General features: G+C 40.0%; 1 protein-coding gene across 1 annotated transcript in view; it reads right to left on the reverse strand.

Annotated features, from left to right (window-relative positions):
• ggcx (gamma-glutamyl carboxylase) overlaps window positions 1–11,642 on the reverse strand; it is a 15,424-nt gene extending 3,782 nt beyond the window's left edge. The window contains exons 1-14 of the mRNA XM_010769981.1: window positions 11,442–11,642; window positions 10,487–10,687; window positions 9,825–9,983; window positions 8,806–8,971; window positions 8,621–8,699; window positions 8,416–8,522; window positions 7,658–7,821; window positions 7,257–7,558; window positions 6,712–6,843; window positions 4,087–4,238; window positions 3,793–3,962; window positions 2,954–3,084; window positions 2,713–2,860; window positions 1,079–1,280 (exon numbers count right to left, since the gene is read on the reverse strand). Coding sequence (XP_010768283.1) covers window positions 1,079–1,280; window positions 2,713–2,860; window positions 2,954–3,084; window positions 3,793–3,962; window positions 4,087–4,238; window positions 6,712–6,843; window positions 7,257–7,558; window positions 7,658–7,821; window positions 8,416–8,522; window positions 8,621–8,699; window positions 8,806–8,971; window positions 9,825–9,983; window positions 10,487–10,687; window positions 11,442–11,466 — 2,138 coding nt within the window. The 5' untranslated portion in view covers window positions 11,467–11,642. The remainder of the gene's footprint in view (window positions 1–1,078; window positions 1,281–2,712; window positions 2,861–2,953; window positions 3,085–3,792; window positions 3,963–4,086; window positions 4,239–6,711; window positions 6,844–7,256; window positions 7,559–7,657; window positions 7,822–8,415; window positions 8,523–8,620; window positions 8,700–8,805; window positions 8,972–9,824; window positions 9,984–10,486; window positions 10,688–11,441) is intronic.
• Between the last annotated feature and the right edge of the window lie 1,143 nt (window positions 11,643–12,785).

Below are 12,785 nucleotides of genomic sequence, written 5' to 3' on the forward strand. Positions count from 1 at the left end.
TAAATACTTTTTTGCCCCACTCAAAAAAGTATTTAGTCAGCCACCAATTAGACAAAATGAGAAAAAAAAAAAAAAAATATCCAGAAAAACACATTGTCTGATTTTTAAAGAATTTATTTGCAAATTATGGTGGAAAATAAGTATTATAGTATAAATACTTTTTGCCCCACTGTATGTGCCACAGCCACATGGGCATCCCCGAGCACATTCACCAGATACTACAGGGTGAATGTTGCCGCCCCTCACCCGCTGGGTGTGGTCCTCCTACAGAGTCCGCCATCCTTATAAGGTGAGTGTTCAGAATTCCTCGTGACTCTGTTGGCATAGGTCATCCAGTGCTAAAGCACCGCCTCTGGCGGTCAGTAAGGGTGAAATAGAACGATAGTTACGTATGTAACTACGGTTCTATGAATCCTGGATGACCGCCAGAGTTCTGGGTCACTCGGAATCTCGTGTTTCTGCGAGAAGATCCCAGAGGACTGAACTCGTTGACAACACCGGAACTTATGCCTTCCGGGGTCATACGAGGTCACACGTGACTTTGTTGATATAAATATTCGACCAACGCATGCGCGAGACAGAAGATATTCAGTGCTAAAGCACCGCCTCTGGCGGTCATCCAGGATTCATAGAACCGTAGTTACATACGTAACTATCGCTTTACATCCTTGCTTTCCCTGGTAAAATAAATAATCTTTTTTTGGGTGCCTAATCACTCCTCCACCTGTCTCTAAAAAATACCCAAATCCCCCTGTGCCTGATGCTGCCTTCAAAACAAATGCACACATTCCAAAATTCACTTAATTACACTACACAATGACAAAATGTGTATATGCAAAAAAGCATCTAAGTAAATGTTTAACTCAAAATGGAATAGTTCCAACAGATCTAGTTTTCTTTTGCTAGGGCTTATTTGCGACCGCTGTCCCTGGTTAGACTTTTCTATCATCAGATAAATTAAGCACTTTATTCTGATACATGATCATACAAACATTTCAATATTTCTATCATGCTACTACATGTGTTGAGTGAGTGATTGTGGCAGAATGTTTCTGTCCAGTCAGAGGAGGACACTCACCCCCTCCGGATGGTGTAGTACTTCTTCACTGCAAAGCGCTGCAGCCGCTCCACTGCTCCGGCCTCCCTGCGCTTCTTCACCTCCTTCATGCGGCGCTGCCTCTTCAGGAACAGCTGCACGATGGGGTCTGTGGAGTTGACCTCTGACCCCTCATCGTCTGCAGTGATGAGAGGCTGCAGCTCAGGAGGGAGGGGCTCGGTTTCTATGGGAAGATATAAAGTCAGCATTGCATGATCCTAATTCGCTCTTCAGGAAATGTTTCTTTACATTTGGATGTAGATGGAGATGTTATCACATGTTCAGATGGTGTACCTTTGAGTCTATTTTGAATATAGTTTAGATTAAAAAAGCTGTAATAATAATGTAAAGGGGGAGGTAAGGGGCCCGTGAAGTACTTCTTTTAAAAATGTCCTTTTATATTCCAAATCTGCCATTTTGTGTGCGTGCGCGAGCGACAGAGAGAGCGCACCGGTACCGGAGATCGTTGTTGTTAGCATCTGGTGCTAGCTAGTTACTCTAAAGGCCGCTACACACCAACCTGAGACCAAAGAACGTGTACCGAAGGCGTCCCGACTTTACGTCCGCATCGGCTACGCCACCCGCCTACGCCGCCCGTATCGGCTACGCCACCCGCCTACGCCGCCCGCCTACGAACACACCGCAAAGACTTCAGTCGACGAGTGGCAATAACTGTCCTTACCAGCAGGCAGCGGTAGTGTGTATTCGTCATTCAAAAGAGGCAACAGCCAATCAGAGTGATTTCTTTGGCCGACTTTCTTTGGTGAATCGGCTGCGGGAGGTGTGAAAATGTGCCCTAAAGCAACGACGGTGCGGGACACACAGACCTGAGTAGAGCACCGCGAAGTCCCGACTGCCTCTGACTCCCAAAATCGGGTAGGTGTGTCAGGGCCTTAATGGATATAAGGAGCTGTTTCCACAACAAGGTGAAGGGAAAGTCCTCTCCTGTCAGACTGAGAGACTCAGTGAGGTAAAGGACTCTTGAGTGTTTAGATAGTTAACTTTAGTCTAAGTTATCTCAGTGGGTCTCAAACGGTTTGGTCACGATTAATGTAAAGTATTTCCGAGGCACACGTGTATATGATCATTATAGGTATAGAAAAATAAGAGAATAAATGAAAAACAGGTAGGCTATGAAATACAATATGACAGTAAAACAAGTATACCGTTTAAAAAGGGGAGTAATTTGTAAAATATCCATAAAGAAATAGATATTTACAGTTCTGTTTCATATGGGTGTTGAGACATGAGAATCTCTTCATTTTTCTCTCAAAGTGCACCAGATTGATGCATTGAACTTCAATATTTAAAAAACAATCTTCCCGGGGGATTATGCCCCCGGACCCCCCTAGAGGATGTTAGGTACACACACCACCGAAAATAGCACTTTACCCCTGCTTAAACCTATATGCCCTGAACTGATTATCGAGCCTTCATTGTAAGAGTCGCGGGTACACTGTGTATGTGCGTGTGGGGAATGTTGCAGTAGAAAATTCCACTGTAGCGACCTACATAAATTGGAAACCCTAAATGTTTGAGCACCCTCTATGAAACGTCAAGCTACCCCACAGCACCCCCAAAAGAAAATCTCTGGCGCCGCCACTGGCCATTTGTACCTGTCCCGTTGCGGACTCGCTCCTGAAGCTCGAACAGTTTGGTGAAGTTCTCCTGTAGTGCTGTCTCTGTGGTGTTGACGTAGATGTACATGTAGCAGGACGGGCCCTCTGACACTGTGTACACCTTATGGTAAGCCCCAGCAGGTACCTAAACACACACACACACACACACACACATTATGTTAAGTGTTGAGTGTGTTAACAGTATAATTATGAAGGTGATGATAGTGTGTTGCTTTACCTTTATCTGCTCTCCAGGTGTGAGGGTGTAGTTCTTCTTCTCCTCTACTACCTCCACGTTCACTTTGCCCTGCAGCACATGAATGCTGGTGTTGCCCAGATCCTCACTTACAAAGTTTTCTAAGTTGAGACCTACAGAAGTAAAATACTGTAATTTAGCACCAGGGGCAAAGGAAGTTTTCAGAAACATTACTTAAGTAAAAGTACCAATACATTATTTTCAAAATACTCATTTTCACGTAAAAGTCCTACACTTATAACCTCACCTGAATAAAAGAACAGAAGTATTTTCAGCTAAATGAATGAAAGTATCAAAAGTACAATTATTAATTATTCAGACAAATGGCCTCCATGTGTGGTGTATAATTAAATATTCGTTATTAGATGGTCTATATTGTTGCATCAAGTAGCATTTTTCTCTTCTATACAAACCCAGTTCTAATACACTATTGGATAATTTTAGCTTTTTGTACCTCAAACAATTAATAAACTGGTTTAATCCTTGGAGATGCATTATGTTAAAGGTTTAGTATATGTTTTTGATGCAAAATCTTAATCTAAAAAAGTCATTAAAACTGTAAAAAACATTTAGTGGATTAAATGAAAAATAAATGTCCCCTTTGCATGTATTGGAGTAGAAGAATAAAGTAGCATAAAAGTACGTATTTGAGTAAATGAACTTAAGTACAGTTTTTGAGTAAATGTACTTTTCACCACTGGTTACAACAAAGTCAACCTGTGAAGCACAAACAATTATTAGGTGTAAAAGAAACAACAAACCAAAAGCAAAATTATACATTATCTTTTAAATAAAAGAGAGGAAAAGGAGAGATTTTTCACCTGGGAAATCAGCAATAAAAACGATGTCAGTCTGATTGTCCAAACTTCCCTCGATCTCCTGAAACTTAGTCCTCCAAGGTGAGAGGTCCACCAGGAGAGGCATCAGCCACGCGTTCGGTCGGAAAGGAGACCAATCGGCTTTCACCACGTCCACACGAGGATCAAAAATCCTAAGAGAAATGTCCGGATCAGATTTGAAAACCCACCCTTAACTTTTATTATAACATGATTTATTTTAAACGCCTAAAGTTATCACATTTATAGCATCTTCTCTCAAGCAGGAGGCTCTCCTACCTTTGCTGGAAGCGTTCATTGATGGACACCCAGATGTCAAAGTAGATTTCTGGTTCAGAGATGTTATAGCGGGGCAGGAACTCATTGAGGCACGTCCCATACTGCTTCAGCATGTCTCCGTGGTCTTTCCAGCGACGGCTTTGTGTGAAAACCTGCAGAACATAGTTTTTATAAGAAGCCGGCTAAACAGAAATAAAAAAAAAAATCACTATATAGAATGTAAAGTTAGATATTTTTAGAAACCAGTTCCCCTAAACGCTACACCACAGGAGAGAGTATGATGGAATACTATACTTTAACATTTAGCTGAAAAATAGTATCAACTTTTTTTTTACTATATCTTGGAGTTATTTTTGTATTGTGTGTTTTTTAGTGTCTGTGAGAGAGGTGTGTTTGCTTGTGTGACACACTCGTTTTAATTCCCCTTCTGTCCAGTGGGTGGTATCAGCGTTTCAGGTGAATCAGTAATCACCAAACAGGTGTGTTGATATCGGGAATGGCTCACTTTTCTTGACTACACCGTGTGCCACGTGACGCTAGAGCCATGCATGTAACTAAAATAAAGTGCTTATGTATCTCGCAGACTGTGGAGGAACGGGTTGGTGTACGTAAAAACACACTTTCAGAATGACTTTGGGACGTCTTAAAATGCTAATTATTAAACCGAGCTGCCGCAAAAGGCAACACGTCATAAAACTAGTACCGGTACAACCTGAGCCGGTAGGTTTCTGGTTTGTGGGCCAAGTCCAATCAAAACATAAGTCAAAGAACTAGCATGGATGTGTTATTTGCACTGCGGCAGATTTATCGTGGGATTTCTTTGCATTTTTGTGTCACTGGCTGATGCTCATCTGCAGACAGACGGCGTGCAGCGGCTTTCTGAGGCATGTGTTGCATTACCTACTTCAATAAGAGCCAATTGAAATCGTGTATCGTGCACACCTCTTTGCGAGAATACGTGGAAGAAATACTCAGATCTTGTTGTACTAAAGTAAAAGTACCAGAGTGTAGGAATACTCCGTTACAAGTAAAAGTCCTGCAATCATAATGTTGCTCAAGTAAAAGTACAAAAGTATTGACACCAAAATATACTTAAAGTACAAAAAGTAAAATAACTTATTATGCAAATTGAACCATTTCAGAAAATGCTGAATTATATTTCACATCATTAATCCAAATCTGTAAAGTAACTAAAAGTACTAAATACATTAAGTGGAGAAAAAGTACCCGATTTACCTCTGAATTGTAGAGTAGTAGAAGTACAAAGTAGCATAAAATTAAGTACAGCACTTGAGTAAATCTCCTTAGTGACTTAGTGACACCTCATTGTGAGCGACTTCTAATGCATTGGTAAATTGCAGTACATTTTGGTATTAGATATTTATGGACACTAAAGGGCCAAATACAACAATATGCACAGTTGTAAATCGGCAGGCCTGCGGTGACTGCTGTGGCATTGACTATCAATAAGGGGAGTAGATAAACCACATCTGCAAAATTGCATTTGAAAAATAATGAATAGTCTCCAAGGAAATGTATATAACAAGGCTAGAAATCAGGAACTATTATCACATATTATCAAAACTAGCTGCACTGAAAATGCATAGAGCATAGAGCCAAACAACAGAATTAGACATGCCAATTGTCATAAAAAAAGGTGCAATTCAAACTCGTAAACAATTGGAGAACAATAGAGCATACCATATACGAGAGATATAACAGTGGAGCTCTGTTTTCTGTATTATTCATCGAACATCAAGTCAAGATCGTTTCTGATTCAGTCTGTGGGGGGAGGCTAATTGTTGCATCTTTTTATGATGCACCAAACTCTTCTTTTTCATCTCTTTTTACAATACTGTTGTGACGGCTGTCGCCTTGCTTTATGCATTAAGCGACCTGGGACCATTCTGTGAGTGTATATATATACATATACATATATATATATATATATGTGTGTGTGTATATGACTGCCTTTAGGTACTATGGTTACCGCGTTGGCGTGACGTTGTTTGGCTCCTCCCACCGGAAGAGGTCTGGACGACGACGCTTGATGACGCGGGATGACGCTACTTAAGCTGAAACGCTGCTGTCATTCGAGGCGCTGGATTTGTGCCAGGAAGCCTCGCTACTCTACTCTCCCAAATGTTTGTGTATGTTCTGTGACTTGTGACGGCGTTGAATTTGTGCTAGACGCCTCACTATTTTTGCCTTAAGAGTCCACATTGTTCTGTGACTGTGATACTCTGTGGCCTTCGTTTGTGTACTTATATTATAAATAGATAGCTTCTTGTTTAAAGAGCCTGTACTTTTGTTTATATCATTTTTATTTGAGTTTTTTATTAAAATCAAGCTCTTACCAAGAATATCTGGTTTCGTGTTGCTTCCCCTTTTACCCTAAACGAGCTGGGGACGTAACACTTTGATTTACACTGTGTTACATCAATATACTATAGTGAAACATAGTTGTAGTGATGACATTTGAATTGACAATCTGTACTATGACTTTTAAACGACAAGCGAAACTAAAGCGTACTATACTACACAATGAGAGATTTTCTTATACCATTAAGACAGCGTGTACTCCCTACATACTGTGTCTGACGGTATTTTTTTCTTGTAACTTACCCCTGGGTTAAGATAACCAATTTCCCCAGTTTTTCCATCTTTGTAGGTGATCTTAACATGCTGATGGCTGCGGGAGTGAACCATCATGTCCCATGAGTAGCCGTACAGGCCATTGGTCCAGTTGTTGTAACCCTAGAGAAAAAAAACACAACAAAATATTAGGATAATTCCACGCTCTAAGGTAACATTGTAAAAGGTTTCTCACCCTTTTCACCAGTTTTTAATAAAGCTGTACAACAAAAAAACGAATGTGTTCATATATACTGGATTGTAAATATTGACTTTTAGGGGCTTTGTGCTGACAACACCATCTGTTGTTTGCTGTGGATCAATGATTGGTGACTAAGATTGAGCAACTATCAGTCCGCTGACAGAGAGAGTTAAAAAGGCTTTTGTTGTCAGCAAAGTACAATCTTATTTGAAAGAATGTCTCTCTGTAGAAAAAGCCCTGGAGAACATAATCCAACCATTAACTAATTGGTTTGTTGGATTAAGTCAGCTTTAAAACTATATTAGGATATCAAATGTTTTAAAAGATTGGATACCTGCGTGATGAAGTGGGAGTAAGGCAGGAAGAACTGTTCCATAATGTAGAGAATAGTGAAAATGGCTCCAAGCTTGTGCTTTAGTCTCATTTTGGAAGCTTTTGGGACAGTCGGGGTCTCCTGGCGCTCGGTGCTAGTGCTTTGGATCTCATTGTAAACACAGGAGGTGCTGGGCTGAGGGTCCGTAGAGGTGATTGGCAGGACTGCACTGAGGAATGCTGGGAAACGTGCGAAGAATCTCCTCGGCCAGTCAGGGTAGCAGAAGATGGGACTGGTGGCGAGCATAGTGTAGGAAAACATCCCTGTAGAAGATTAACACACTCCATAAAATGAAGTTAAAGTATACCATACAAATGTAAAGTATGCATTACAACAGAACAGGTGTTTGAATGAAGACTCACCAATGCTGAAAAGCTGCGAATTCATACAGTGGAAGTAGGAGACGAAGAAAATTCCATAAGGTCGTGTGGCATCAAAAAACAGCAGGTAACCAGCGGACAGATCCAGAATAAGACCACCTCCATGCACCACCAGCAGGTTTATTAACTCCACAGGGAGAATTACTCTGAAAAGTAATGTATCGTACAGCAAATTCAGAGTGTTAATACTGAGATACAGCAGCATCTCATTGAAGGCTTAAACGGAACATTTGCCACCTTTTTATGTTGTCCATTCAGTGTTGATGCTTAATGCAATAATTAAAGCAATTGCTCAGTTACTGCTGGATTGTTGATTTCTCCTGCTGCTAAATTTGTTTTACTTTCTGCATTTAGTGCCATTTAGTTAGCTGTGTTCCCTTTGCTTGTCTTGCAAAGCAGCTACATTTCCCACAGCAAAATTGGCAACCCAAAACATGAAGGCAGAGGACGTTATGGACGAGAATACATTAGGCAGTGTTTTAGCTGATTCCGATATAAGGGCGTATTTGTGAGAGCCAGCGCATAAGGCCAAAGAAAGGCAGAGAGAGCAAGAGTCTGCACATTGCATCCTGGTACATGTTTGAGCTGATAGCATGGCAACACGAGCAGGATGTAGCTTTTTCGAAATAAATATAGTGCACACTGAGGACTTAATTGAATCAATTGACTACATTTCCCATCGACACTAATTGGAAATCAACAAAATAGGTTGCATATCTTAGGACTGAGCTGCCACCTACTTGAAAGGATCAAAGAGCCAATGGTGAGCCAGGTATGACATTGAGTATCCCTCCACCCAATCAGCATCCAACTTTTTGATTCCAGCAAGGAAGTATACAATGAATATCTTTGATAAACAAAAAAACATTGACTTCATTAGATCACCTGTACCAAAGGCCATGCTCATGTTGAATAATTCAAAAAGTATGTCACTTGTGCACAAACCTGTGTCCTCAAAATGGTGTAATTCCACAGAGGCACCTGAGCATTTCTTATTGAAGGCCTCCGCAATCCATCGATTGACCTACAGACAGAAACAGACATAAAGGTGTTCTGTTGAGCTCAATCATACAGACGGAGCAGAATTTCCAGGAGCAAACAAAGAGACAGACATATAAACATAATTTTACCAGTATCTGTTGCCCTCCATGAGTGTGAGCTGAAACCCGATGAGGCCGTAGAGGTACGAGTGATTGTTCCAGGCCGTTTTATCCAAAAAGAAGACGTACCAGTAAGACGAGATGAACATGAGGCCGGAGAGACGGTAGAAACAGCCGAGCATGATGCCCAAAGCGCCTTCAGTGAGACACAGAAACAGACATTTTCAAACAGAAGCATGCATTTAGAGTTAGAGACGTGGGTACTCTTCAGACAATTGGGGTCTAACCAAAAGATGCTGTAGTGTTGCATTATGGGAAATATAGGCGTTTGTCGTTAACTAGGGACTCTTCAGGTTATCTGTCTGACAGCGCAGACCAATGCCGAGGCCAAATTCCTTGCAAATCTTGCAATGTTTACAAAAATAAATAAGCATATGTGTATTGATGCTCTAAAGACCAAGTGAGGACAGTAGCTTTTTGTTGTAAGCCTACGGACAAAAAAAAAAAAAAAAACTAGCAGAGGAAACAACCTTTATATAAAAGCTTGATTAAATGTTGGAAATGTCAGTAATTAAGTTGGTTTTATAGTGTGAACTCAGTGCGTATTATTATTTTGTACGCCTTTACCGGGTACAACATGCTGGTGTGTCCAGTTGGTATTGTACTAGGTTTGTAGCTCTAATGATTTTCTTTATCAGTATTTAATTACTTTGTCTGTTTGCTGTTTGCGTTCTTGATACAGAAAATGCTAAATATGCATTAGTTGTAAAAATCTTTGTATGATTCAAAATATGCATGAGTTAGTTGGCTTGGTGGCAAAATAAAGTGGAAAATTGCAGGTCTTGTATGTGTACTTTCATCTTCCCCACAGACAGACACCCCACAGAGCCCGCCTCCTGTAAAACGATTGCATCCGCTTACACTTGGAAAGAGGAGGGGGAAGGAGGGTTTTCCTCACTAAGCCCCAGTAAACACTGTTGTATGAGCTTTTTAACCTGTAACTTTTTGGACATAAGCTTATAAATATAATAAAAAGGATTGTTACACACCAAAGAACATCACCACATACACCAGATACATCCAATCCAGCGGCAGCGGCTTTAAGAAATTAAAGAGGGGGAAGCGGCACACAGGGGCTCCATCCATGAATTTATAGTCCAGGTGACTGAGGCCACGTTCCTGAGTGATGTCGATAACCATCAGCAAACCTGCAAGAGACAAACATAAAGTGGAAGGGAACAAGCTTTATTCAGGAACCATCTCAACCCTGTTGCAAAAGGGTCATTCAATACCAACCAGAAATGGTGCTGAATGTTTTAAGCAATCAAATTAGTTTTAAAAAATGTGTATCTCTAGCAAACTAGTTTTAATTTCCTTGCGACCGCATTTTGATTTTGTGTAGTATTTGTTTAGTTAAAAGTTTGTCCTGCATTAAACAAGTGTGCAACATATTACTAAGTTTAGATTTTTTAAAAGATATTTTGACTGAAGAATTCTTATTTTAATTTCCTCTAAACTTTTTCCTGGAAAGTGAAAATATTTATTAGAGATGTATAGATTTCTCTTGTTTGACAAAATCACATTTTGACCAGCTATAATGTAAAATCCATTGGTTTTATTTCATGGGTAGATATTTGGACTATGTTGACTTTAAGTTTTGAATATCTGTGTAAATGACGTAGCAGTCAGTCTTGTCTGAGCATTAACTTACCAAACAAGCAGCGGAAGATGCCCAGGGATGCGGGGTCAGAGGGGCGGTTCAGGAGGGTCACCAGGCTGTCCCAGGACGTCAGGTCCTCTCTTCTGAACCCAAAGATCTTCTCGAACTTGCCTTTGGTCTGCGGTGTATCTTTTGTAGGAGCTGCATCCTCCTTTGCAGTTTGTTCCTCTCCATCACTGCTTACAAGCGAACCTAGAGGTTTAATGGAGCACAAACATGGTACGATGAGGTCTTCGTATGACTAAGAGCAAGATATTGAGTGTTGAACACAATGTCAACTGAGTCATTGTGCTTTAAACAGTAGGTTATTCATTTACAAGGAATTTCCCTTGGTGTTTGGTACAACAAATATATTAAGAGGAATATAAATACATGCTGCAAAAGTCAAGAATATATAGATAAGGAAATGATATATTACAGTACAAATATTGTTTAAAGATCCTATGAATAATATGTAGAATACAACTGTGACATGTAGGCTACAATATAATAGTCATGTACACTACATTACATTAGATGTTACTTGGTGGACGCTTTTATCCAAAGCGACTTACATACTCAATACTGTGGGCAATCCCCACAGAAGCAATTTGGGGTGAAGTGTCTTGCCCAGGGACACAACGACATGCTGACTGCAGTAGGGTTTGAACCTGAGTCCACAGCCTCCCATGTATACAATATAACTAATATGTAGGCCGTAATATATCTTTAGTAGGAGCAAAATAATCTAATATATAATCTACAATGTAACTGTAGTGTGAAATTTAACTTTGTAGCTTTTACAGGACTTGCAAAAATATTGACCAGATTTCAACATGCATTCACAAAACGTATATCTCTTATCTGCAGACCAACTCGACTGTGAGCTTCTCCTCGGTTAAATGCCGATCTAACTGGTTATTATTGGTTGCACACCGCCACACTGACTGTCTGCTAACAACCTCACCTGCAGTCGCGTCTCTGGCCTCCATGCTGCAAAAAATTTCAGAATAAAACGGATTTTGGATGTGGACAGGGGGTCAGAAAAGTCTCCCTGCCCCAGGTGGAGGTTTGCTGCCTGGTCACGTCTCTGAAAGGGACAAAGTTACGTGTCATATCCCCACACACACAGGCAAGTCAGGGCAGAGAGAGGAGGCGGATCAGTCGGGAGGAATGTTATGAAAGCAATGCTCGTCGTCTATTGGCTGGTTCTTTCAGCTACGCCCACTATGGAGTACCACCAACGTCATATCCTGTCGGTACATTTCTCACTTTATTTTGTATTTTCTTTTATTAAACGCTAATTAAAGAACGTACACGATATAATACTGTATATGCAATCTAAAATGATGATTAAAAAGAAAGTCAATTATTAAAATTTTACCAGGAGCAATTCTCAATGAGATTAATAATATCCAGAAAAAGCAGCATCATAATTAACAATGTTGCAGACACAAAAACAAACCGTATAACAATGAAAACAAAATGGGTAAAACGTATAATTAAAAGTCAAAAGAATCATTACATTTCAAACATTCATCAAAGATTGTTCACACATAAATAAACATACAGTACATCATGTGAATATTCTTGAGACAGTTGTAAGCTACTTTCTGATATTGCCAGTGTCTAATACCTTTCAACATCACAATGAATTGCGTTGTTATAGGCACAGGCACACAACTATTAGTAGGCTAAATATTACAGATTTTTTATTTGGCACTTGGAAAAAGGTCTGAGTTTATTCCGAATTTAAATTATTCCGAAAATAAACAGGCATTTTGTTGCTTTAACTTTTTCCTTTGCTTCCATTTTATAGCCAACATATATTAATATGCTATTAGATTTGTTTTACTATTTTTTCGGTTCACATCTGCATTGTAGATCCTGATTTAAAACAACCAGATTAAGTCCAGTTTATAGAATTTGAACTCCTTTAATATCAAACTATAAAACAGGGATGGCTTATTGAACAGGAGTAAACATACTAGATTATGGTGAAGGTCGACAGCTTTATAATAAAAACTGAACTCGACACTGTAAGAATTAATTTTCTCCAGAAGATGGCAGTAGTGCAGTGGTTCTCAAACTTTTTCTTCCATTCCCCACTTTGAACAGGTGGGCCTTTTCAAGGGTTATGGCTAGAAAGGATCCGTCTAGTGTAAATATGACGTCACGTTCTCGTTGTAACTCTCGTTGTAATCAGAGCGGCTCGGAAACACATCTACAGCAGTAACATGATGCAACATACACATTAATGCAGCAGCAATATTAATGGAGAAACATCAGACATAATAGTAAAACACTGCAA

This window comes from Notothenia coriiceps, unplaced genomic scaffold (genome assembly GCF_000735185.1).
Source record: "Notothenia coriiceps isolate Sejong01 unplaced genomic scaffold, NC01 NC01_scaffold00008071, whole genome shotgun sequence".
Lineage (NCBI taxonomy): Eukaryota > Metazoa > Chordata > Actinopteri > Perciformes > Nototheniidae > Notothenia > Notothenia coriiceps.